This window comes from Seriola lalandi, unplaced genomic scaffold (assembly GCF_002814215.2).
Source record: "Seriola lalandi dorsalis isolate HSWRI2012SDOR001 ecotype SW California unplaced genomic scaffold, Sedor1 jcf7180002054561, whole genome shotgun sequence".
NCBI classification, from domain to species: Eukaryota; Metazoa; Chordata; class Actinopteri; order Carangiformes; family Carangidae; genus Seriola; species Seriola lalandi.
Window position 1 is genome coordinate 544,308 of NW_019525114.1, and position 22,814 is coordinate 567,121.

The 22,814-nt window shown below is 44.4% G+C and overlaps 1 protein-coding gene across 3 annotated transcripts in view; it reads right to left on the reverse strand.

The window, feature by feature from the left end:
• Window positions 1-2,127: 2,127 nt before the first annotated feature.
• Window positions 2,128-22,814, reverse strand: part of LOC111662300 (plasma membrane calcium-transporting ATPase 1-like) — an 82,502-nt gene continuing 61,815 nt past the window's right edge. For all 3 annotated transcript variants that reach the window (XM_023416108.2, XM_087176568.1, XM_087176569.1), the window contains 12 exons: window positions 22,413-22,655; window positions 21,924-22,165; window positions 21,563-21,800; window positions 18,302-18,481; window positions 17,475-17,562; window positions 17,181-17,287; window positions 14,534-14,725; window positions 11,918-12,131; window positions 11,609-11,820; window positions 11,324-11,431; window positions 9,865-10,047; window positions 2,128-3,059 (listed from right to left, as the gene is read on the reverse strand). In XM_023416108.2, coding sequence (XP_023271876.1) covers window positions 2,814-3,059; window positions 9,865-10,047; window positions 11,324-11,431; window positions 11,609-11,820; window positions 11,918-12,131; window positions 14,534-14,725; window positions 17,181-17,287; window positions 17,475-17,562; window positions 18,302-18,481; window positions 21,563-21,800; window positions 21,924-22,165; window positions 22,413-22,655 — 2,253 coding nt within the window. In that variant the 3' untranslated portion in view covers window positions 2,128-2,813. The remainder of the gene's footprint in view (window positions 3,060-9,864; window positions 10,048-11,323; window positions 11,432-11,608; window positions 11,821-11,917; window positions 12,132-14,533; window positions 14,726-17,180; window positions 17,288-17,474; window positions 17,563-18,301; window positions 18,482-21,562; window positions 21,801-21,923; window positions 22,166-22,412; window positions 22,656-22,814) is intronic.

Genomic DNA, 22,814 nt, shown 5'->3' on the forward strand with positions numbered 1-22,814 from the left:
GTGGGGTGGGGGATGGGGCGGTTTCAAGGGTGAGAAAGTCCAAAGGAAACCTCAATAACAATGAGATAAAAAACAATACAGACAACCTATAAAATATGGCTCTGAGTTACATAGAAAAAGCTCATCAGAGGGGAGAGGAAGAACCTAGTCATGACAAAAAGTTGGAAATATGGCAGTAGTAGCACATTACTTCAATAACGTGTCCTAGTTCATAGATCGGTTGATGGCTGCTAGTCAGACTAAGAGAGGGGATTAGACACATCGCTGCTTCTGATTGGAGGATGATTCCTTCTTCTTTTAAGACAGTAATCTGCGGACAACGGCAGGCAGGAAGGGCTGAGCGGCAGCAGGGACACACAGTGGATTTATCTCTACGTAAAACCTCAGCGTGGCCGCCACACACTGACGTCTGTTAATCAAACACAGCAGAGCAAGAGAGGGATGATGATGACCGAACACCTCCTCTGCTGCTGGCTGCGGGATGTCACTGACAGCTGATTTATTCTCTGCTCATAAAATCTGACAAACAAGGGAAACAGAAATCAGAAGTGGAACTAAGATTTGTCTTCAACACAGACCGACAGTCCAGACCCCGTTCAGAGAGACATTCACTTCCTGTCTGTTAAACTGAACACACCTGCACTGACACAAATAGACTCATCGATACTATGGTCCTTCCTGTGTTGCTGCACATTCAGACTCAACATGGATCAAATTTGAGAGGTGGGTGGGGACTTGTGAGATGTGAACTTGATCTAGGCTGAACAAACTTGCAAACTTTAGTGAAAACTTGTTAATCCCGAGAATGTACAGAGATGTGCGGAGAAGTCGAGAATCTCGAGGATAATAACAGAAGAAGAAAAGCTCCTGTTAGGCTTTGACATCAATCCGACTCATTGAAATTCAACAGCAGGGGTAAGCTTGAGTTTCTGCAGTAATGAGGACAGTGTACAGAACTGACCTGTAACCTCACCTACAGCCTCTGAGATTGCGGATACAGGCAGCTGAAATGAGTTTTCCTCTGCAGAGCGTCTGGGCTCAGCCTTGCAGGCAGGGTGAGGAGCTCAGACATGCAGGAAGAGCTCGGAGGAGACCTGCTGCTCCTTTGCGCTGATGCGGTTTACCGCCCGATCAGGGCGCCCCCTTGTGGACGTGTTCTGCGCACGCACATCTGGGAGGACACGCCCGGCTGCTGTTAGAAGACACTGCAGGGATTATTACATTCCACCTGGTCTGGAGACACTTCTGGACGGGAAGGACGTTACTGGGGGGGAAGACGAGCTGGGTTGGGGCTACCCTGTCCTAGACGAGTGGTGGCGCATGGCGGGGGCAGTGGTTAGCGTGGTCCCAATGTCACAAAAATCACAATGTCATGGTCGAAGGTTGGAATGTGTCAATTCTGATTGGTTGCCACACTTCAACAGGGTGGGTCTTTTCTAACAAGAGCCTGTCAGGAGGGACGAAATGTATCTGTATCTGTCAGTGTATCTGTTAACCTAGTTCAGTGCACAGTCGCCCAGTGAGGAGAGGGCCGGTCTGAGCAGGGAGGGGCTCTAGGACCTCACAGACCTGCATGGGTATTTATGGGTGAACCCCTTAGTCATGATCTGCAAAATCTAGGAGCACATGGACTGTACGCAGACACCGACTGCTCTGCTGTCAAGTACAACAGGGCTCTAACAGCCCTGCTACAGTTTCCTCTGTGTTTGCTGAGTATTGATGAGTCTGTCTCAGTCCTGTTGCGGTAACATGATGTTCAGTCCTACACACAGGAAGTTCACGGCGCTCCGAGCAGGCGCTGCTGCACACCAACACACACAGATGGTTGTCTAAACAGAATCCCAAATATTCATTCCTAAGTTTTCATGCGACTCAACACGAATGAAACATAACATGCATCCTACTAGAGGGCGAGTACGAGCCACGCTCCTGTTTCCTATCGACACTGTGGGTGTACCGGGGGAGGGTCTGAGAGAACCGCTGCATGAGATGAGGTCAGACTCCCACTGAGCAGAAAGCGAGCCCTCTCTGGACGCCGCTATGTTCGATATTTTTGAGTAGTAAACATTCTGTCTTTCCACATGCAACACAGCAGCTAAAAAGAAAAACCAACACATACAGACACGATAAAGGGAAGAACATTTTTTTTTTTTAAACAGTTGAACCTTGAAGACTGTAGTGTCACACTCACAAGACATTCTCAGGAGTTTGAATCAACTATCAATTAACATTCGTTAGAGGTTTTAAAAACATAATTGCTAAACATCTAAAAAAAAAAAAAAAAGAAAGAAAACAAAAGAAAACAAACAAAAAAAAGGTTACATTTTTGCATTTGCCTAAAAATCTTCTGATCACCAAACCCGGCTGTTAGCTGTGTAGAAGAGCGGAAGCGTATGTACATGAGAATCACTGCACTCTTTGAAAAGTTCGGTGCTGTTTTTGAGAACGTTACGCAGGAATGAAGCGAGTACAGAACAAAGACATGCTGCTGCGAGTCCCACAAGGATCGAACCCAAAATGGTTTAAAAGCTTTTCAAAAGGATTATCAAGTAAAAAATATACACGGATGGACAAAAGAACAGGCCTTCCAAACTTACAGGCAGAACAACGCCACAGTCAGTATGAAAAACACAACGTGGCAGGAATAATTGAGAGGGGGGGGGGGCGCGAAGACGATGTGAAGCATGTGTGCGTGCAGAATGAGGGGATGAGCAGAGTGATGACTTCCCCCCTCAGTGCGACAGTTCAGTTGGTGGAATGACACATAGGATGTTGATGAGGAAGAATGAGGAGGAGGAGGGAGGAGGAGCAGCTCAGATGGATGACTCGCGGCTGTGGGGGAAGACGCTGGGTGGCTCTCCTCCTCCCCTCGCCCCAGAGGAGGCACTGGGGAGGGGGTCGATCTCATCTCCGGTCTCCTCGATGGGGGGGATGCGAGCCTCCTCCTCGGACAGGGGGACGAACTCGGGATGGGCCATGAAGCTGTGGATGGAGCTACGGGACTCTGGGCTCTCCAGCCCCTCGTACAGGGAGCTACGGAACGCGTTGACCACCTTAATCTGAAACAGAACAAGAAAAGGCAAGTCAGAGGACGAGCAGGGGAGCAGACACAAGGCGTGATGTCAAACAGGCAGCAGGGACTGATGGGACACGCGGTGGCTGGTGTGTCTGAATCTGGGCAGGGAGGTGCAAAACCACGAAACACAACGTGGACAAGTGAAACAGAGGTTGGCTGGATGTGAACATGGTGGGAAAACTGAAAGATATTCACAACACATCAACACAAAAGGTCAAAAAAAAAAAAAGAAAAAAAGGTCAATGTGATGTTGGAGGCAGCTGCAACAAAAGATCCACAAAGAGGCGGCTGAATGTGGAGTGGCGTCGAAACACAACCGCTATAATACACACACATACACTTTTCACACACGCGCACACACATATACACACACACTTTTTTTTTTAATCTGTGGTGGGGGTTACATCCTGTACACTGACTGACTTTTACAATCCCATTTTATATTTATAATCCCAAATTTTAATATTTAAATTCCACACTGATACACTGAGTCCGACAATATGCCACAACAACTCTCACTCTTCTGGTTCCAGGCTTTCCGCCACATCTCTGAACCCGGCTGCAGGGATTTGCTCCATGCTCAGCCACAAGAGCATCAGTGCGGTCCAACACTGATGCTGGGTGATAAGTTCTGGCTCACAGTCGCCGTTCCAACTCATCCCGAATGTGTCGGGTGGGGCTGAGGTCAGGGTTCTGCGCAGGCCAGTTAAATTCTTACACAACAAACTGTGAAAAAACAATTTCTTAATGGATCTGACTTTGCGCTCGGGGACATTGTTATGTTGAAACAGGAAAGGGCTTTCCCCAAACTGTTTCCAGAAAGCTGTAAACACACTATTGTCTAAGAAATGATAGTATAAAGATTTCCCTTGATTGGGTTTGAGAACCCAGGAAAAACACACCCAGACCCAGAGTACTCTCAAGCATGTGGAAGGGGTGTTTTCTTTTTTTCTTTGAAATGTATTAATGTATTAATTGCGTGTTAAACACTTTCACACACGTTATTATAGTGGAGACCCTCTACATGACAGGGCCACAAGATTATCAAATAATGCTGGACCTGTCTTTGTTGATTCACCAACAAATCTGCAATTAATGACATTTCAATGAGTAAATAAATGTGTATAAATATAATAAACAACTGGCATGCCTAGATCTAGATCTACCTCGGGAGGTCCACAGGGTTGCAAGGATGGACGGCGCTGTCCTAAGAGGGGACACAAGTCCTCATGTGCAATCAGGTTTGTGATTAACGCAATGAACATGAACGTCAAAGCTTTTTGGCACCAAAAGAAATGAATATCAAAACCAAACAAAAGAACCAAAAACTGCAGAGTCCGATTTTGTAGAAAGTGAAGTTAGGACCTGTATTTCATATCATAGTCTGACTGATCAGAGGGAACACGAGTCCCCACAATGCAATGAACACCCAGCAAACACTAGGTCTGGGTACCGACCCTCTAAACAATCTCCTGTCCCAGTAAACAACACACACACTCACTTGGGAAAAACAACAAACACATGCACACTGTAAAGTATTTATAATCACATTCAGAGCCAGAATCATTTTGTCCTCTAGCTGCTCTCTTCTCGCTGCCTAAAGTCACAGCCTCTGTGATGAATCCACAGAGGCTGCAGCTGATCACACTGATTTATACGCACCAGCAGACACTCTTCATTATAATTAATAACCCTGCAGTTCAAAGCTCTCTATTACTGAACCACAGGAGAGCTGCAGGCTGAGCACTGCAGCTTTACATGCAACAGTCACAGTCTCTCACACACACACACACACACACACACACACACACACACACACACACACACACACACACACACACACACAAGTTAAAAAGCTCTTGGCTGTTAAACCATGAGAGACTTGCTGAGCCTGACAGATTTAACCCTGCTCAGGATTAACCCATAAAATTATCTTGGTGCCCAGGCTGTCGCCTCCGAGGAAAAGAGTGAGAGAGAGAAAAAAAAAACAACAAAGAAAATAGGACAGGGATTTTTTTTTCTCTGTCACGAATAAGAAGGATTCACAGCTTCCTTCTCTTCTCATTGGCCACGTGTGCCAACAGTTGTTATCTGTCATCGACTCGTCAGGCAGCAAGTCGCATCAGGGTTCATGGCTGCACGTCCACAACATGCAGGAGGAGCGGCAGCAGGCTGAGAGGGGGCTGATGACAAGAATTAAAAACCCAGAGATATCGAGATGGAGAAAAAGCTGCAGCAGAGGAAGGTGAAGCAGGAAGCACGTGGAAACCGAGTAAGAGATGGAAACACAGATCAGGTTGTCTGCAAGCTCCAGAGTTTTTAGATGGTTAAGCTGAATATATTCTATATTTTTCTAACTGTCTCCCGTGTCCCATGTACGACACACAGCCCCAGTCCCATGCATCTCTACTGAAGATGTCAAAATACCTCATTTATAAAAAGGCTCAGTAATTTCCTAAAACAATAGGTTTTTATATTTCTGTCTGTGTATGGATTAAATAAGATACAATATTAGTTTTTAATTGGTGAGCTTTAGTCGTGTAGGTAGATGTGCTGTATTTTCCCCCTCCCTACAGTCTTCATGCTAAGCTAGGCTAACCACATCCAGTTTAGTTTCTGTCCTATGTTCCTGTCAGGAGTCATGCTACTATCACGTTTTCTCAGTCAGTTATTAATAATAACAGCTCAGATAATCTTTGAGATTCGTCAGACTAGTGGAGGACGTGCAGACACCTGCTGATGGACTTAGTGGGTGAGTCATGCAGCGTTCAGTGTTTCATGCAGCTCAAACAGAGAAAAAGAGACAGAGTCCAGCCGCGTGAAGCGTGGTGTTAGCTGGCCTCCGGTCACCGACTCACTGCCTGCAGTAGAGGAAGAAGCAGCAGCGGCAGGGGGTGGAGCCCCGGCCGAGTTGGTGAGAGAAGAGGAGGAGCTAAGTCCTACGTGGGTGGGGCTAGAGAGAGTTTTGGCGGCAGTGGCGTCATTGTGCTGGCTGACGACGGACGGCTGGCGGCGCAGGGCACCTGGCACCGCCGCCTGGCCTGTCTGGAAGGTATAGACCACATCCATCTGAAGGAAGGACAGCCACAACACACCGTTAGACAGCAGAGACAGAGACAGAGCAAGGAGACAGGACAGGAGAGAGGAAACAAGGAGATAGGAAAGACTTCTGGAGAGGTTAGAGAAAGTTTTAAAGATGCTGCGAACTAAAGTTTGTGTTTATGGTTTTAAGTTTCATGTCTACAGTGCAACAAACACCGGACAGACAGAAGAGGAGGTCCGGGTGCAGTAGCTGGGACGAGCCTGTCCGGAGAGTGAATGTGATAAAACTGGTGTTGTTCTACTGACTAGCGTTAATGGAAAGGTGTCCGAGGAGTTGATGTGCACCTGTGATGACGACATAGGTGTGGGCACTGCTGCCTTTAGCTTTGCTTCTCCAAACACAAATGGTCAACCAAACGTTTAAGAAGAGGATCAGCTCAACCGAAACCGTCTTCTCTTTGACGGGGTGTCAAACCTCAGCACGTTTTTGCTGCAGAGGCTTAAATGTGTCTTTGCACGATTGTAAGGTTGGTATTGAACCCTTCAGTGCACATTGAAGCTGGAGTCTCCTGAAGCGATGCAGCTCCACGGGCTCTACTGAGGGGCTCGTCTGCAGCTTTTTGACTGGCAGCTTGAGAAAGCAAATGTACTCATTAGCTTTTGTTTGTGGCAGAGAGAAGAAATATGAAATAATTACAGAGAGATTCTGATTTCTTTTGAAAGGATTATTGCACTGGTTTTTCTCGACACATTTTAACCCATTTACCGAAAAAATATCATCTTTTTTTATCCCATCTTCCAATGAGATAAACACAGGCGATCTGTTCTACAGCAGAGAGAAAATATCATCGAGCTGACAAAAGAGGACGGAGAGAGGAAGAAGAACATGAGACAGAAACAAAAGGAAGAAGAGGATGATGGAGAGATCAGGATGGAGGAGAGGTTTTAGGAGTGAGGAGAAGAGGAGCAAAGTTTGAAAGAGAAAGCTGTCATTTAGTTAGCGAAAGACAAAATGTGAAAATCCAGAAGAAGCTCCGATAGAACGAAGGGATGAAAGAAGAAACAACAATGAATAAAGAGCTTTTGAATCAGGCTAAAAGCACTTTGAGAGAGAAGGAGTGCAGACAGGAGAAAGAGGAGAAAATGTGTCACTTGGAATGACTGATAAAGTTTCAGCAGTGAGTGCTGCTGCTTGTACCAATTATTCCCCCACTGTGTTTGACTGTCGAGGCGTTGAGCGGCACAACGCTGCCCACCAGGATTAGAGAGGAGGAGGACAGGAAGAGGAGCAGGGAAAGATAAGAACCTAATTAGCTTGCAGCCTTTCGTTGCCTCCCCCTCCATCCCCTCATCCTCCCATCCCCGGAGGATGACAGACTGATATTACAGATACACAGGCATGAAGAGAAAAGAGAGAGCTTCCTCTTTTCTCTACAGCATGTCTGATGGTGGAGAGACTGAAGAGGACGAGAGCTTTGTTTCGCTTCCCTCTGTCACGACGCTCCGCTGCTTCATGGAGGCCAGGTGAAGGTTGTCATCACGCACCTGTCCGCACATTTAGTAGCTTTTCTCGAGCTTTCGATCATATCGCATGATCTTAACCGGCAGATGGACTTTGTCACGTAGTCATGGAATTGTAGATGTTCAGATTTAGATTTCGCATCCAGCTATTAAAGATGGTTTTTCTCAACGACCGTGTCCAAGATCAAGAACGGTTTGACTTGTTGAAAAGTTCATGACACAACGTGATTATTGCAGGAACGAAAAGAAAGAACAGATACAGCTGGTTGTTTACTGGAGAGGAAACATCTGAATATTAAAACACATGAAAAGCTTGATGTTATGTCTGTTAGTTTGAGTCTTTGAGGCTTTTCAGAAAAAAGTGTGAAGGTCAAACTGAAAAACTCAAGACAACAAAGAAGAAGATATATGTCATTATTAATTCAGATGTCTTTACCCTCCAGCCACAATAAGCTGAAGATAGTCCACTGCTGAGAGGAAGACACATGACCTCTCTGAGTATGTGTGTGTGTGTGTGTGTGTGTGTGTGTGTGTGTGTGTGTGTGTGTGTGTGAATGTGTGGAAGCAGAGCGTTGGCTGCTGTTACTACAGGTGGGTGTTAGCATAGAGGCTAATGAAGCCCACAGGGACTGAATGGGACTGCCTGTGGACATTGTGATGCTCAGCGAGTGTTGATCCATCTTGTAGGTGGAAGGTAGGAGGAAGTCCTCGACTGTGAGATGAGTCACTGGTGCAGCTGTTTACCACCGACACTCGTCAGGTTTCCATCTGAATTTAATGCAAATTTTAATATATAATTTTATTTGACTAATTGTTTGGTTCATTGAGATAAACAGTTGGTGGCGCCAGTTCTCCAGCCAGGTGTCGTTTGGAAAACCATGTCAAGAACATGATGGAAATATGTTTCAGGTATTAACTCCTCATCGCTTTACAAAGATCTGATGATTTTGTTCGTCTTAAACCCCTAAGCGTTTTGCTTTTATCGATACACCAACTTTTCCACTTCAGCCAAGTGTAAAAACTCTTTAAACCTTTCAACTCATTTCAGAATTTACTGTGTTTACGCTCACGGATTGAAAATGTGCATAGAAACAGCAGGATGGAAACATAGTTAGTGACTAATGAAAATATCCGATATGCAAAGTGTTTAGTCCCACGCTGGTTACCGTCTTTAATTTCTGTATTTTAATGAAGTGGTTCTGTGCTGGAGCTCAGCAGCAGAGTGTGAAATTAAGTGGACAACAGCTACAGTGTGTGTGTGTGTGTGTGTGTGTGTGTGTGTGTGTGTGTGTGTGTCTGCTAAATTTCCAGTTTTACCTCCGCACACTCCTCTGGGTTTTAAAGCCTTTCCAACAAGAAATGTAGAAGACAGTTTTTGCCATCAGCTGCTGCTTTTATCTACGACTCTGATCACCTGAACCAAAATGTAAATATATAAAGTTGTTGGGCTCCACTTGACGTCTGACCTCAGACAGGTCAGAGTGGAGTAGCTCTCCATGGAAACGTTAAAGAGTTAAAATTAGCACAGTACAGCAAAATCCATTCACATTAAAGTTTTCATTCAACCGCTGCCTCTAGTTTTCAGACGCATGAACTCGTCTACTGAGGCCTATGTATGAAGATTATGTGTGTTCATTTTTCTCTCGACCATTGTCTCTGCGCTTGACTAATTGTTTCATAAAATCACAAACCAAATTAGCCCAGAGCTAATTAGCGCCACTCTCTTCTTACTGCGAACTCCAGTTTGAATCTGATTTGACTAAAATGAACTGCAGCTCATGTAAACTGTCAGAAACGTTTGGAGTGAATGAAGCGTTTTCTGATTGTCTTGATGAAACACAACGTCTCTGGTGGGACAGTTCGTCTCTGATTCAGCGGCTGTTTGGCGAGGAGGAAGAGGAGCCGCTGGATTTGGATTTTCTTTTTGATTTGCAAACGACAGAAGAGAAATTCACCTCAACAGCTTTAGATTTTTAAACAATAATTCACAAAACAACTGATCAAAACAAACTGTTTTCTTCCTGAGTCCTGTGTTACCACGGTAACTGATGTTTCCTGCAGCTCTGACAGAACAGTCATGTGATAATCTTCATAAACACCATCTTGATATCACTAAATATATAAACTTGATATCAGAAAAACCTTAAAACAAAAAGCAGAGTTAGCGATAAAGTTAGCCGTGGCGGTGTGACGGGAGTGTGGCGGCGAGGCCGAAGCCGTCGTACCTGCGTCTGGATGCGGTTCAGGCCTCTGAACCAGAGGATCTGGCCTCTCCTCAGCTCCATCTCGGCGTGGTCGATCTCGTCGGCGCCCTCCGTCAGCTCCTCCTCGTGGATCTCCTCCTTCGTGATGCCGTGACCCGCCTCCTTCAGGAACTTCAGGTGGTGAGTTGGGATGGCCGAGATCAGCTGAGTGTGACGGAAAAATAGGTTTGTTAACGGGTTTTTATTTGGGTGGGGGGTTCAGAGGGCTGCCTCAAAAACTGATAAATCACATTTCTAATGCTACAACAAATGACAGCATGTAAGTGAACGAGAAAGTGCTTTCAGACTTCTGGACCCCACTGTATATATTTATGATATAAGCTATTCATGGTTTTGCTGGTTTGTATCTAGTTGCTTCATGGGAAATGTAGGAGTTTTGGGCGTTTGAGCAGAATATCTTGCACTCTGCTGTTTCAGTCATTATTTTAATCTGTCTGTGTTACATTACATTTCAGGAATGCCCCTTTAAACAGCAGAGATCAATATCATGAACAAAGTTTTTCCTTTCATAAAGTGGAAGTTTGACAACTTAATTTCTAATAAAACTGATGACAGTTCGTTGAATTTTATTACTGAAATTCTAAAGTCAATAATTGTTTCATTACAAAATTCTCACTATTAACAAACATTTCTTAAAGTTGTGCTAAAGCTTTACAAGAACTAGTGAAAATATTTTGATTATTTTTGTGTGTAAATCACGTAAAATGTATTTTATCTATTTGCATTCATACTATTAATCACATCAACATCAGATGTGAAGGTGTACTGAATTTCTATCATATTGTGTCACCTGCTTTGTTGTAATGTTTTTGACGTGTTGTTTGTTCATTATTCAATTAAAAAGGCAGAAGGGAGACAGACCCAGCCTCCAGCTACAGCTGCACATCAGTTTTTTATACATCTGTCCCCCCTCTCTCTCTCTCTCTCTCTCTCTCTCTCTCTCTAGAAGAAACAAAAGGCAATTTACCTCTGAAATAACTCACAGACCTGAGATCAGTTTGTTTCTGTCAGCATCTTTCTGTCTCTACCCTTCAGCTGAACTCATCAGGCTTCTTACAACTGAACTTTCCTTGTGTATGAGAGTGTTCATGTTAACAGCATCTCACATGCGATGGCGTGTGCTTGTGTCTATCCACAGAGGGACTGACACGCTGGGTTTGTTTTTCGCCCGGCGCTCGTAAACAAGAGTCGCGCTGCTTTCATGTGCTGAGCTCATTACCATGGAGATGGTCGTGATGGCAACGCTGCAGCAGCGCGAGTGTGACAGGCAACAGTTTGCTGCCACAAAGCTCAATGTATCCACCTCTTCATCCTCTCAGTACTTGTTGTTCATTCTCGGAGCTCACACTGACACATCATGCTCAGTTCTGATGCTGTTTGATGAGACTAAAGGCACCTGTAGATCTGGCTCTGGTCTCACCTGTCCCCACAGCAGCTCTCCCACACCGATGAACACACACCACAGCCACTGGTCAATGGTCAAAGCCGTGCAGGAGAACGGCTTCCCTCCGAACTGAACGATGACGATCTGAGCAGGAGGAGAGATACGGGACGTGTTAGCTGTGTGAACTCTGGTGGAGCAGTCCTAAAGTGAAAGTCCGGTGATGTTAACCAGCAACTTGTTCCTCCAAACAGGTATTGTCTGTGTCTCCTAAACATGATTTATCTTGTTCCTCTGATGATGGTGATGATGATGGCGAGTTACCTGCAGGGCGAAGGTGCCCAGTACCACGCTGCAGAAGATGGGGTTCCTGTAGATGCCCTCGAACACGTTCCTCTCTCCGTGGATCTTCCTGGCATTGATTTCATTGAAGAGCTGCATCATGACAAACACGTTGAACACGATGGTGTAGTGTTCTGATGGCGGCGAGTGCAGGGGAGTGTTGCGGCCACTGTCGATGTCAAAAAACTTCTCACCTGAGAAACAACGCAGGAGAAGATCCGCAAAATAAATTGATTTTTTTCTTTTGGTCAGAAAACAATTTTTTTCCTTGTGAACGTCGGTTTAACTCACCAGCGAAGAGCAGGGTGAAGATGATGACGAGCTGGTACACGGCGTGGCCCAGGATGTTCTTCATCATGGTCCTAGAGATGAGCGGCTTGTCGCGGCCGTAGGGTTTACGTAGCAGCAGAGACTCGGTGGGCGGCTCGGTGGCCAGAGCGAGAGACGCCAGAGTGTCCATGATGAGGTTCACCCAGAGCATCTGGACGGCCTTCAAAGGGGAATCCTGCAGGAGGAGGAGGAAGAGGAGGAGGAGGAAGAGGTCAGACATTTAATTTACAGAAGGGAATATAGAAAAAAATAATAGGAAATGATCATCAACAACCAATAACACATCTCCATTTTGTTTCGATTTGTAGCATAACAGCAGTGTGTTGTCAGGATCGGTCTAAACAATAAACATTTGCCTCACAATCTATCACTTGTTAGACTGATCCTGCTGAAAGGCGTCAGGTCTGACTTGTTGCGGAGGCTGGGCATGTGCAGGCGTGTAAACCACCAGTCACTAATTAACAATCTCGTGGCACAGTGAGCAGAGGAGAAAGTTTCTGCTGCCAAAAACAAATGTGGCCCAGTTTATCCTTCCCATACTCTGTATGTGACACAGAGTTGTGACGAGTCACGACTCGGCTTTGCGCATCGTTATTCTGGAAAACAGGCCGTTAACAAAGTGTACTGGGCATGTACATGTGATTCTGACTAATTGGTCACTGCTGGACTTAATTGATACGCGCTGGAACAGCTGTAACCTTTCTGTCCTTGTTCAGTTATATTACACATCCTAGTGCTTTACCATAATTACATGTTGTTCAGTCCTGTTAATATTGTTCTGAAGCTGATATTGCTGTTATATCCTCCATATTAGCTGTTGAAAGATTTGGAGGCGAGGGGAAAACCGGCTGCTCTGCCTTCTTATATATATCTATATATATCTATATCTCTATATATATATATATATATTCTACACTTATTATCCTATTCTTAAGATTCAAATGCATGTAAATGCAGGACACACACACACACACACACACACACACACACACACACCATCCTCTGTATAAACAATAAGGACATAAATCAGTTTGCCATCCTCTAATCATTGGTATCAACATCTCAGTGACCTGAATGATCAGTGAGCATAAACAAAGCACAGAGACCACAGACCTGCTGAGTCCCTGGTATATTTCAGGATTATGATGGTGTCGTGTTGCCATGGTTTCAGGCTGTATCTTAGCCTACTTTCTGTTCTCCGCTCTGTAGACGAGTTAGTTATCGGTCCTGCCAGCTGTGAGCCTTTCAATTAATACACAGTCGCAAGTTACTTTTTTTTTTTTTTTATTGTGTCAGGAGTTCACTTTCATGATTAGAGACACATTATGAAACAAAAAAATGTGACACGGTCGCCTCGCCTCCTCACAGCAGCCAGACGGCCACAACAAAGTCACAGATTATTAGCTTTTTCTTATTGTTTCTGTGGATATGGTGACAGAGATTTACAGATGTTTACAGATGTTTACAGAGCGTGAGAGCAGATGCATCAAACACAACAACAAGCTGCAAAACTAAATCAACCCATCAAAACACAAGCTTCAGCTCAGGTTCAACAATCAAACTAAAGCAACTCTTCCTTGGAAAGAATAATATGGAGCAAGATATTATGGACTTGCTGATGTCAAAGAAATAGCAAGTATTTTTTGTCTCTAAAAACGTAAAGAGTCTAAAGTCACAGTGAGTCTGTCCTGAGTCAGTGATGCTCAGCCTGATTCAAGGTTTCAAGGTATCTGGTCATAAATAAAGAAAATAAATCCATTTCAATGAAAGAGGTGAACCTAGGGAGCAACGTTGTGGATGAACTAAAATGTGTAGTACTATTTAGAGAGTTAAAACATTGTTTAAAATGAATTTAATAAACAACTAGACACCATCTTGCACTCCAGCCAGTAGCCACGGGTCAGACCACACCCATCTTCAAACTCGGCCTTCATTGTGAAATCAGCCACACACCTGTGAAGGTCACACTGAAAATCTGTCCACAGACGGACAGACATGTAAACACCTGCCAAAGCACCGAAAACTGCCTCAGAGGTGCTTCCTGCTACAGTAGGTGTCTCTAGGACCACTGTTTTCCATGATGACACACACACACACACACACACACACACACACAATGACAACAACAGCAGCTGGCGGTGCTGAGCTGCTGCAGAGAAGTACGTGTGTGTGTGTGTGTGTGTGTGTGTGTGTGTGTGTGTGTGTGTTCACCCCCCGTGTCTCTGTTGCTGCAGCATCTCTCTACAGAGTTTGCAGGTTACTGGGACGTTTGATTTCTCTTCATTATTAATTACTTTCTGTTTTATTTATGACAGACAACCTCACTTAAATGTCACTGCTAAAATTGTTTTGTAAAAAATATGTTTGTACTCAAATAGGCCAGAGGCCAAATCTCTAGATCACGCGACGCAGCCACGACGCAGCCTTGTCTGTAGGTTGATATCCCATGACATAACTGTGTCTATGATAAACCGCTTCATGTGATATGATGTTTTGATACAATGTACATGAACGTCCTGGTGCGTCTGAGCAGCTGCGATGAGCAGTGACCACACATGCATGGAGCCTGCAGCCTACCTGTGTGATGCAGGCGCCGGTGAACGCCACGATCACAGCCACCACGTTGACAGTCAGTTGGAATTGCAGGAATTTAGAGATACTGTCATAGACGTTCCTCCCCCACATCACGGCCTTGACGATGCTTGTGAAGTTGTCGTCAGTTAATATGATGTCAGACGCTTCCTTCGCAACATCTGTGCCGGCAATTCCCTGTGAGGAAACAGAGGGACATGATCTGTTTCAGGAAATTGGGGCTGAGTGCCACAGACAATAAGACAGACAATAATGTGTAGACAATAAGAAAACTGCACTAGACTTATCCTATAACTAACAACATGCTGCATTTTATTTCTAGATGAATCTAAATGGAGAAATCAGAGCATGAGCTTCAGTATCAACCAGTGTCTGCTGTTCAAAAGCTCAAATACTCTGGCTACAAGAAAAAAAAAAACAATGATGATATTAGTTATTTGATTGGAGGATGAGCTGATCTACCAAATCAAATATTCATTTGACCCTTTTCTACTTATGGCACATGGAATAAATCAGACATGAAGACCAGACAGGCTGCTACTGAGTTCAGTCCTGTCATTGCCTCATCAACCTCATCTGTGCTGCAGATTTGAGCTAAATGACACTTCAGGCTACATCATCATCATTTCTCTATTTTCAATTTAACAGCGATGTCAGTTTTCTTTGTTAGTCGCCGTTGTTTTCTCAAAGTCTCCGTCTCAGTTATTCTTCCTTTCAGGACCACAATCACTGAGTGTTCTGTTAACTCTCACTGGACTCTCTCTTCGTGGGTTTAAAGCAGAGGTCTGAAACTACTGTACCACACCATAGAGTCATTATTTAATTTCTAGCAAAGGTTTTCTTACTTCACATCTAAAATTTAGCAAACTGTGGTTCCCATCGTGATGGATGGGATCCGCTAAAAGCAGCCCCAAGCTAAATCTGAGGGGTCATGAGATGATCAGTGGGATAGGAAAGAAGAAACATATATACACAAAAAAAGGAAGAAATAATTATAACATTTCCTCAATCTGAGATGGGAACACTTGCTTCACTGTAGTAGTAACAGAAGTGAGAAGCCAAAAAGATTGGGAACCAGCAGCTGAGACACCTGACACCTGTCTCTTTCTAAACCTTAAAGAAGGTTTAATAGGACTGTCAGTCGCATCTGCAGGGGAGAGCTCCTGCTTCAGCACCATTATCCTACTGAACCTCCACCACAGTATGACAGATACAAGGGAGAGGAGGAGGGAAGACCAGCTGCTCAGCTCCACAGGTGATATACTTGGAATTTACTACTGACAAATACTGGATTTTTTTTCTCCCATCCCAGTGTTTTAGGAGAGAACAACTCAGCCAGCGACACTCAGGTGATTTCAGTTTGACGTCCCTGGTGTAGAGGGAAATACAGCTGAAGTGTAGAATATTTTAAACCCAGTCAAACGACACGGTGGTGAAAATAAAACAGGAGAATTAGTCTCATGTTAACAGTAACCACGTAACCATGAAGAAGCTGTGATCTGAGTAGCTGTGTCTCTCTGCAGAGTCAGACTCTCCCAAACAGATGGAGGTGAATCGCTCTGTTTTCCAGCTGAACAGGTGATAATTGAACTGGGACACTTGCTGCAAACTGAAAAGATTCCAAATGGGACACATTAGTATCTAGAAGGTCACGGGTTTGAGTCCCCAGAGTGTGTTCGTGATGTGTTTAGGAACAGTGAGTACTGTCAGGGAGCTGTTTGACAGCTCAGCAGCTGCTCGGCAGCCTGCAGGAGACACTGGTGTTCAGATGACTTTTCCTCAGTAAATAAAGGTTACAGCAACACACAAAGCTCAGCTGATGTTACTGAGCGCATCCACGGGCCATTTTTATCGGTAAGTATCCGCTTAAATATTCAGTTGATCACTTTCAGTGCAGCTCTTGGTGCTGCGATGTCAGCTGAGAGAAACTCCTCGCTGTGAATCTTTAATCATCAGCATCTGATTCATTCACATTCATTGATACAAACGTTGCTTCAGGTTTCAGTCGCTCTCTGTCTCTGTTCCTCAGGTGAATCACTTGCTGCTTCTTGGTTCACAACTGAATTTAGGACCTTGAACCAACAGACCCCAGAAGCCCCTTAATCCCAGTCTCTAGTCTCATATCATATAATACTTATGTGAGTCAACTCAAGATACGACTCACCAGGCATCATTTGTAATGTATGTGTTTGTTTGTATGTTTTGAGTTTCTGACACTACAGTTCCCATCATGCTGTGGGTGACTGTAATGTTTCCACTGTCAAATAAAATGGCGAAGATAAAACATGCAAAATCACTGAAAGACATTATTTACTGTATATAATACATAATGCATGAGCTAAAAATATAAAAAAGACAGATTAATTCTCCCTGATGCATCCGGGCTCAACATTTATTGATTTATTATTCCATTTTACAGCTATCTTAATAATTCCATGGCATTACGCTCAGACGTTACTGTGGATGATGTTTAGAGAAAATACATATTTCATGGCTGCGTTAGAAATGTAATTAACTTAAGGACTTTTTTCTTCTGGTAATGAGGCAGAGCTAACTGAAGCAGCAGATGAGTGAAGCAGTGAAGAGCTGGCGAACAAAGATGACAGAAAAAAAAGAAAAAAAAAGTGGTTACCATGGCAAAGCCAACATCAGCTTTTTTGAGGGCGGGCCCGTCGTTGGTGCCGTCTCCCGTCACTGCCACCACCTGTCGGGTTTCACCCACCGTGCTGTCAATGATGCCTGATCAACAGAGTGGAACAAAGAAACAATTCTCCATCTCAATGAGCGTGTCAATATTTCAAATTCTCTCCTTCTGTTCATTTTCAACCGACATGAGATCTGGTTTAAAACTGCATTTATTTTTGCTAACCAATATACAACATACATCCTACAATATAATACTGAATCCCTGCGAGAACAAACCCACCTTTGACCAGAGTGTGTTTGTCTGTCGGTGAGGAACGAGCCAGAACGCGCAGCTTGGGCCAAACTTTGTCCAGACGCTCTTGTTCCACCTGGAAAAGTGAAACATTAAAAATGGTTTGTGTGAATTAGCTCATATATGATACAACGTGTTTGTCCGACACCTCGTTAACAATTCAACCATCATTTATCGGATCTCGGACTATTTTCTTTCCTAAGGTGAGTTTGGCTGCATCACATCTTGAATATGGTCATAAATCAAAACGACGTCAACAAAAGTCTGTGAAATGTTCATCTTGGTGTAAAAGATTCTGCAGAAGGAAACACCTGAACGACTTCATGCTACAAAGAAACCAAGTCTTTATTCAACTGAATGCTGCAGAAAATCACAAATGATGTAGTTTGACAGAAAATTATTCTTATATCCTTAGTCCCTCCCATTTTCTCATTGTTTCCATGACAGCAGCTGATGAGAAGTGGCTCCCATCAGGTGGGAATCTGTATCTTAATTCTACATTGTATCTAACTTGCATGGTGCAACCTGTTTTTAAAGTTAATAGTGTAGCTTCCACACTACGATCAAACTAAGCTTCAACACAGCTGCCGCCACAGCTGGACTCCGTGTCTGCAGGATGTGGAAGCACTGCTGGATGTGTTTGTTCACAGGTTATGCTCAAGGACTCGATCAGCCAAAATCACATCAATGCTCAAGTTGCTGTGAATTTTGGACGCAGCCTGTTTTCAGAGCTTCACACAGCTTTAGGTTCATTTTTAATTACACAGTTGTAGGCCACAATAAACCGCAGTGAAACATTTCCGTAGCCGTCTCACCTCTCCCTTGTCGTTTCTGATCTGCTGGTTGAACTCTTTGCCCTCCATACACAGGAAATCCTCCCCGGGCAGCAGGATGCCACACTTGGTTGCAATGGCGCGGGCTGTGTTAATGTTATCTCCAGTAACCATGCGTACGGTGATGCCTGCACGCTGGCACTTAGAAATAGCCTCAGGTACCTGAAAGAGTGTCAGAAAAAACAAACGTGCAAGATTCAAACAACATGAAACCTGAAAGACGAGCAAAGACGTAACAACTCCGGGAGCACAGAGAAAATCTCCAGCTTCTTGTTCCTGATCCATCCGTCACTTTAAAGATTATGGTGAGTCGCTCCTGGAGAATACTAGAACTGGATTAAGGTGAACGTGATCAGTTCAGTCCTTCAACATTACTACCCAAGCTACACTAGTATTGCATCCTCATTGCTCAATGATATGAATAATATATGAATAATAAAATGAAAGGCTTTTCTCTTGTATAGGAGTTTAGTTTCATGTCTTCTACATCAATAATTAACTGTTGAGGAAATGGGCTTCTGGCCTGGGACATGTTCACTGTAGCCTTAGTTTTTTTTGCGAGATGGTCGCTGGCTGAAAATGGGAAGCGGCTTTTGTTGACTTGTGTCTGAAATCAAGGATCTGTTGTTTAAAAAAAAAAAAAAAAAACCACTATGAATTTTTACTGTAAATCTGCCACAGTTATCACTGCAAAGAATAAAACAGAGAGAACAGAAAGCTGCGGGGCGCAGCAACGGTTAGTGATGGGAGAAGCCGAGTAGTTTAGTCGTCGTGATTCACTGATTTGCTTTACTGAATAGTTAAACTGGGTCATCACGGGAATTTGACCAGTGTTTGTATGATGTCAGTATGCTCCGCCCTTTTCGTGAAGGAACTAACCACTAATTGCAAGTGGTTATACGAGGGTTCAGCTCTTTGATAGTGGGATTTGTTCCATATAAATTTACGGCGCAGACGAGACAGTCAGGTCACAGTGACATGCAACATGTTTCAGAAGCCTGAACAGAAAGAATAGCTAAAATATTCAGATGAGTCTTGTGTCCATCACAGGTCGTGTAGAGATAAACGATGAGCTGCCGACTCTCCTGCTGCTCTCCAGTTATTTCCATCCTGTCTGTGATCTTTGTGCGCTGACATTAAAGCAGCAGGCAGCAGCACTGATGCTTTCTGAGCTTCATTACAGGCTTCATTTAACACTTCAGAGCTTCTGAATCCGACGCACCTGAGCAGGACTCACCTCAGTCTTCATGTTAGGAAAAAGTGTTCATTTATCTCGACACTGTCACACAGCACTGAATGTTGCAAGCTTTTTCCCTTATAACACAAATATTATAATATAATCACGAGCCGCCTGACAGATCAGTCACACTGTCCGTTTTTCTCTTTGTTCTGTCATGATGGAATAAACTGAGCCTCGGTGACTCTGCTGAATTCCCGCAGTGCACGCAGGACATTTTAGCAGTAAGCTGAACTCATTTTTGTATCAGTGAAAACAGCCGCAGACCGGAAACACTGATTGTTATACTGTAGACGTACCGACACCACACCGAAGCCGACGTAATACTGCAGGTAAAGGACGCCACAGCCACACTGAGCTGCGGACCCTTACTGCCGTTTGTCAAATTAACGAAACTACTTCTGTCACAACAACTGAGTGCAACATCATGAATATCTTTGAGGAGAGACTGTATGACACTGTGCACCATTATCCTTATTTATATGATTCATGGGGTCGAGACAAAAAGCCGAATACACGGCGGCGGTGGGATGCAGCCTGGAGGAGGCCATGACAGCGGATTTTTCACTCTGACTTCCAGTGTGGAAATTCAGAGCCTGTAGAGCCGTGATCCTGATTTGTCTTCATTGTGTCCTCATTTCTCTCGCATTTTCTTTTCTTGTGTCTTAGTCCCGTCTTTAGCCTTAGCCTCCTTCCTCTGAACAGTCATCTGAAGCACCGTCAGTCTTTGACGAGATGGATCAGCTGTCAGTCTGCAGGGGTTGACAGCTCTGTAGTCTTCTTAGAAATTTTTCAAGGAAAGTGGAAATTATGTTAATATTTCTCACATCAAAATATAGTTTCTGTGGACGCAGTGGGATTTTCAGCTTCACATGTGAGAAAATAGAATGACACCGATGGATAATTAAAATGTGTTTCTTGTTGAATAGATAAAGACCCCCCCCCCTCCTCTCGGTGAATATGATATGATGCATGATGCGGGTTAAAAGGGTAAATAACAGATCATAAAGAAATGTTTCTCTGATGAATGATGAAAGTGGTTCGCTTCACACTGAATCCACTTTCTGGAGTTATTAGATTACATTTACGGTCTGTCTATCTATTGCTTCTGGTCTTATTTTCTAGTGTTTACTGCATCAGAGAAAATCCAGTAATTCTGTCCACTTGTCCAAAGTTCATGGCGTACCACAGCACACCCCTCCCCATAACTGTGAGGCGATCCAAGGACAAACTGACTGATTTCTAACGGGTGTGTCTGTGTGATAAAAAACCTCCTTAAAAGGCGGCTTTTGTGGATCGTTGCTCAAGATAATCTTAGTTTGATTGTAGGTCCGTGGGCTAAGATCATTTTAGTCTTAAGATGCTTTTGGGAAACTGGGCCTGATTAATTTCAGTAAGTGAGGAGAGATCAAATAAAGCAAAAATTAAGGGACAAATGAGGCTAAAAACGTACCACATAATTAATACTAGGAGAGATGGAAGCGGTCCAGCAGTCCGAGATGTCACATTTCTGCTGGTTTCTATTATCTTTGTTCAGCAGGAGTTTACTAAACAGCTCAAACCGCCTCCTTTATTGGGAGGCTCTGTTGCACTTACTGAGCAATATCATCGACTCAAGGGAAACGTAACCGCGCTCATGTCTGTTTCATATCGTATCTGGATTCGAACCCGGGGCCGCTGCGGTAAAGGCTGAGCCTGAGTGGTATGTGCTCTACCAGGTGATTTCTTTGACTGATTTTAAAATCCACATTGACTATTACCTATGTGACTGAAACTGTCCGATTTCATTAGACTATATTTAGACTATTCGACTAGTCGGGTTTCCAGTCCGACTATGACTCACTGCGAGAGAGATAATAATTAATAACTAATAATAACTGACTATTTCTGGTGCCGATGTTTTAATTGTTCAGTCGACTAATCACATACATTCCTAATGAACATAAACCAACATCGGGTGTTGAGTACAGGATGTGTGCGTGAGCGTGGTTAACCGTGTTCCGTACCTCAGGTCTGACGGGGTCCTCGATGCCGACCACGGCGATGCAGGTGAGCTCGTTCAGGATGTCGTTCTCGATGTCCCAGTCTGGCTCTCCGGCCTCGGCGGGAAAGTCCCTGTAGGCCACGCAGATGGTCCTCAGCCCGTCGCACGCCATCGGCTCGATCACCTTGTGCACCATCTCGTCGCGGTCCTTCGGCTTGAAGACGCGAGGCTGACCCTGGGCATCCAAGATACGAGAGCATCTACGAGAGGAGGAAAGAGGGAGGCGGAACAGGTGCAGGGAGATTATTAGGGTTTAAGGAAGTGAGTGAAGACTGTCATCCGTTACTTCATCCATCTATCTGCTATTTGATCTCATGTCTTACTTCCTCAGGACGATCTCTGACGCTCCTTTGCTGTACATGCGGAAGCCTCCGTCAGCGTTCTTCAGCACTGTGCTCATGGACTTGCGGGAGGAGTTGAAGGTGTAAACCTTGTAGAGGCTCTCTTCGGGGACCTCGTCTCTGATTGGCTGGTAATCCCTCTTCAGCTCCAGCACCAGGCCCAGCAGAGCACACTCGGTTTTGTTGCCCACGTGGCGGGGGAGGCCGCCTTCTTTTTCGGGAGGCTGAGAAAGGGAGAAAGGTTTGGATGAGATGTCAGAGTTTGAAGTTTCATCAGTTTCATGTCGTCACAAGCATTGAGGGGAGGACACCCAGACTACTTCTGCATGTACAATGGTTTCAGGTGTCTCCTTGTGTTTTCACCCACGTTAGGCCCGATCTTACAGCATTGTGGCTTTCATGGTGTCAGGGTAAAGGAAATGATAAGATATAGGTTGTGGTTAGATGACGCTGTGGCGGCGAGAGTCTCACCAGGATCTTTGTTGTGTATGCCGAGTTAATGGAGATGCTGTTGACCATCACTTCCAGAGTCTCTGGTTTTATGACATCTGGTTCAGGGACAGTTTTGTAGTGTGTGTCGCCGATGTACGCCTGCACCACCGTCATCCGGTTCATGGTCAGTGTGCCCGTCTTGTCCGAACAGATGGCCGTGGCGTTGCCCATGGTCTCGCAGGCGTCCAGATGACGCACCAGATTGTTGTCTTTCATCATTTTCTAAAAGATGGAGAACACGGTTAGAGGCTGAGGTCTGTTTTTAAACAGAGTTATGAAAGACATGTTTGATAGGTGTAGTTATCAAATCCTCAACAAACGTGGCACGATTCTCTGAGGAGTTAAAAATCCATTAGTGTTACATTTCCCATAATCCCCTTT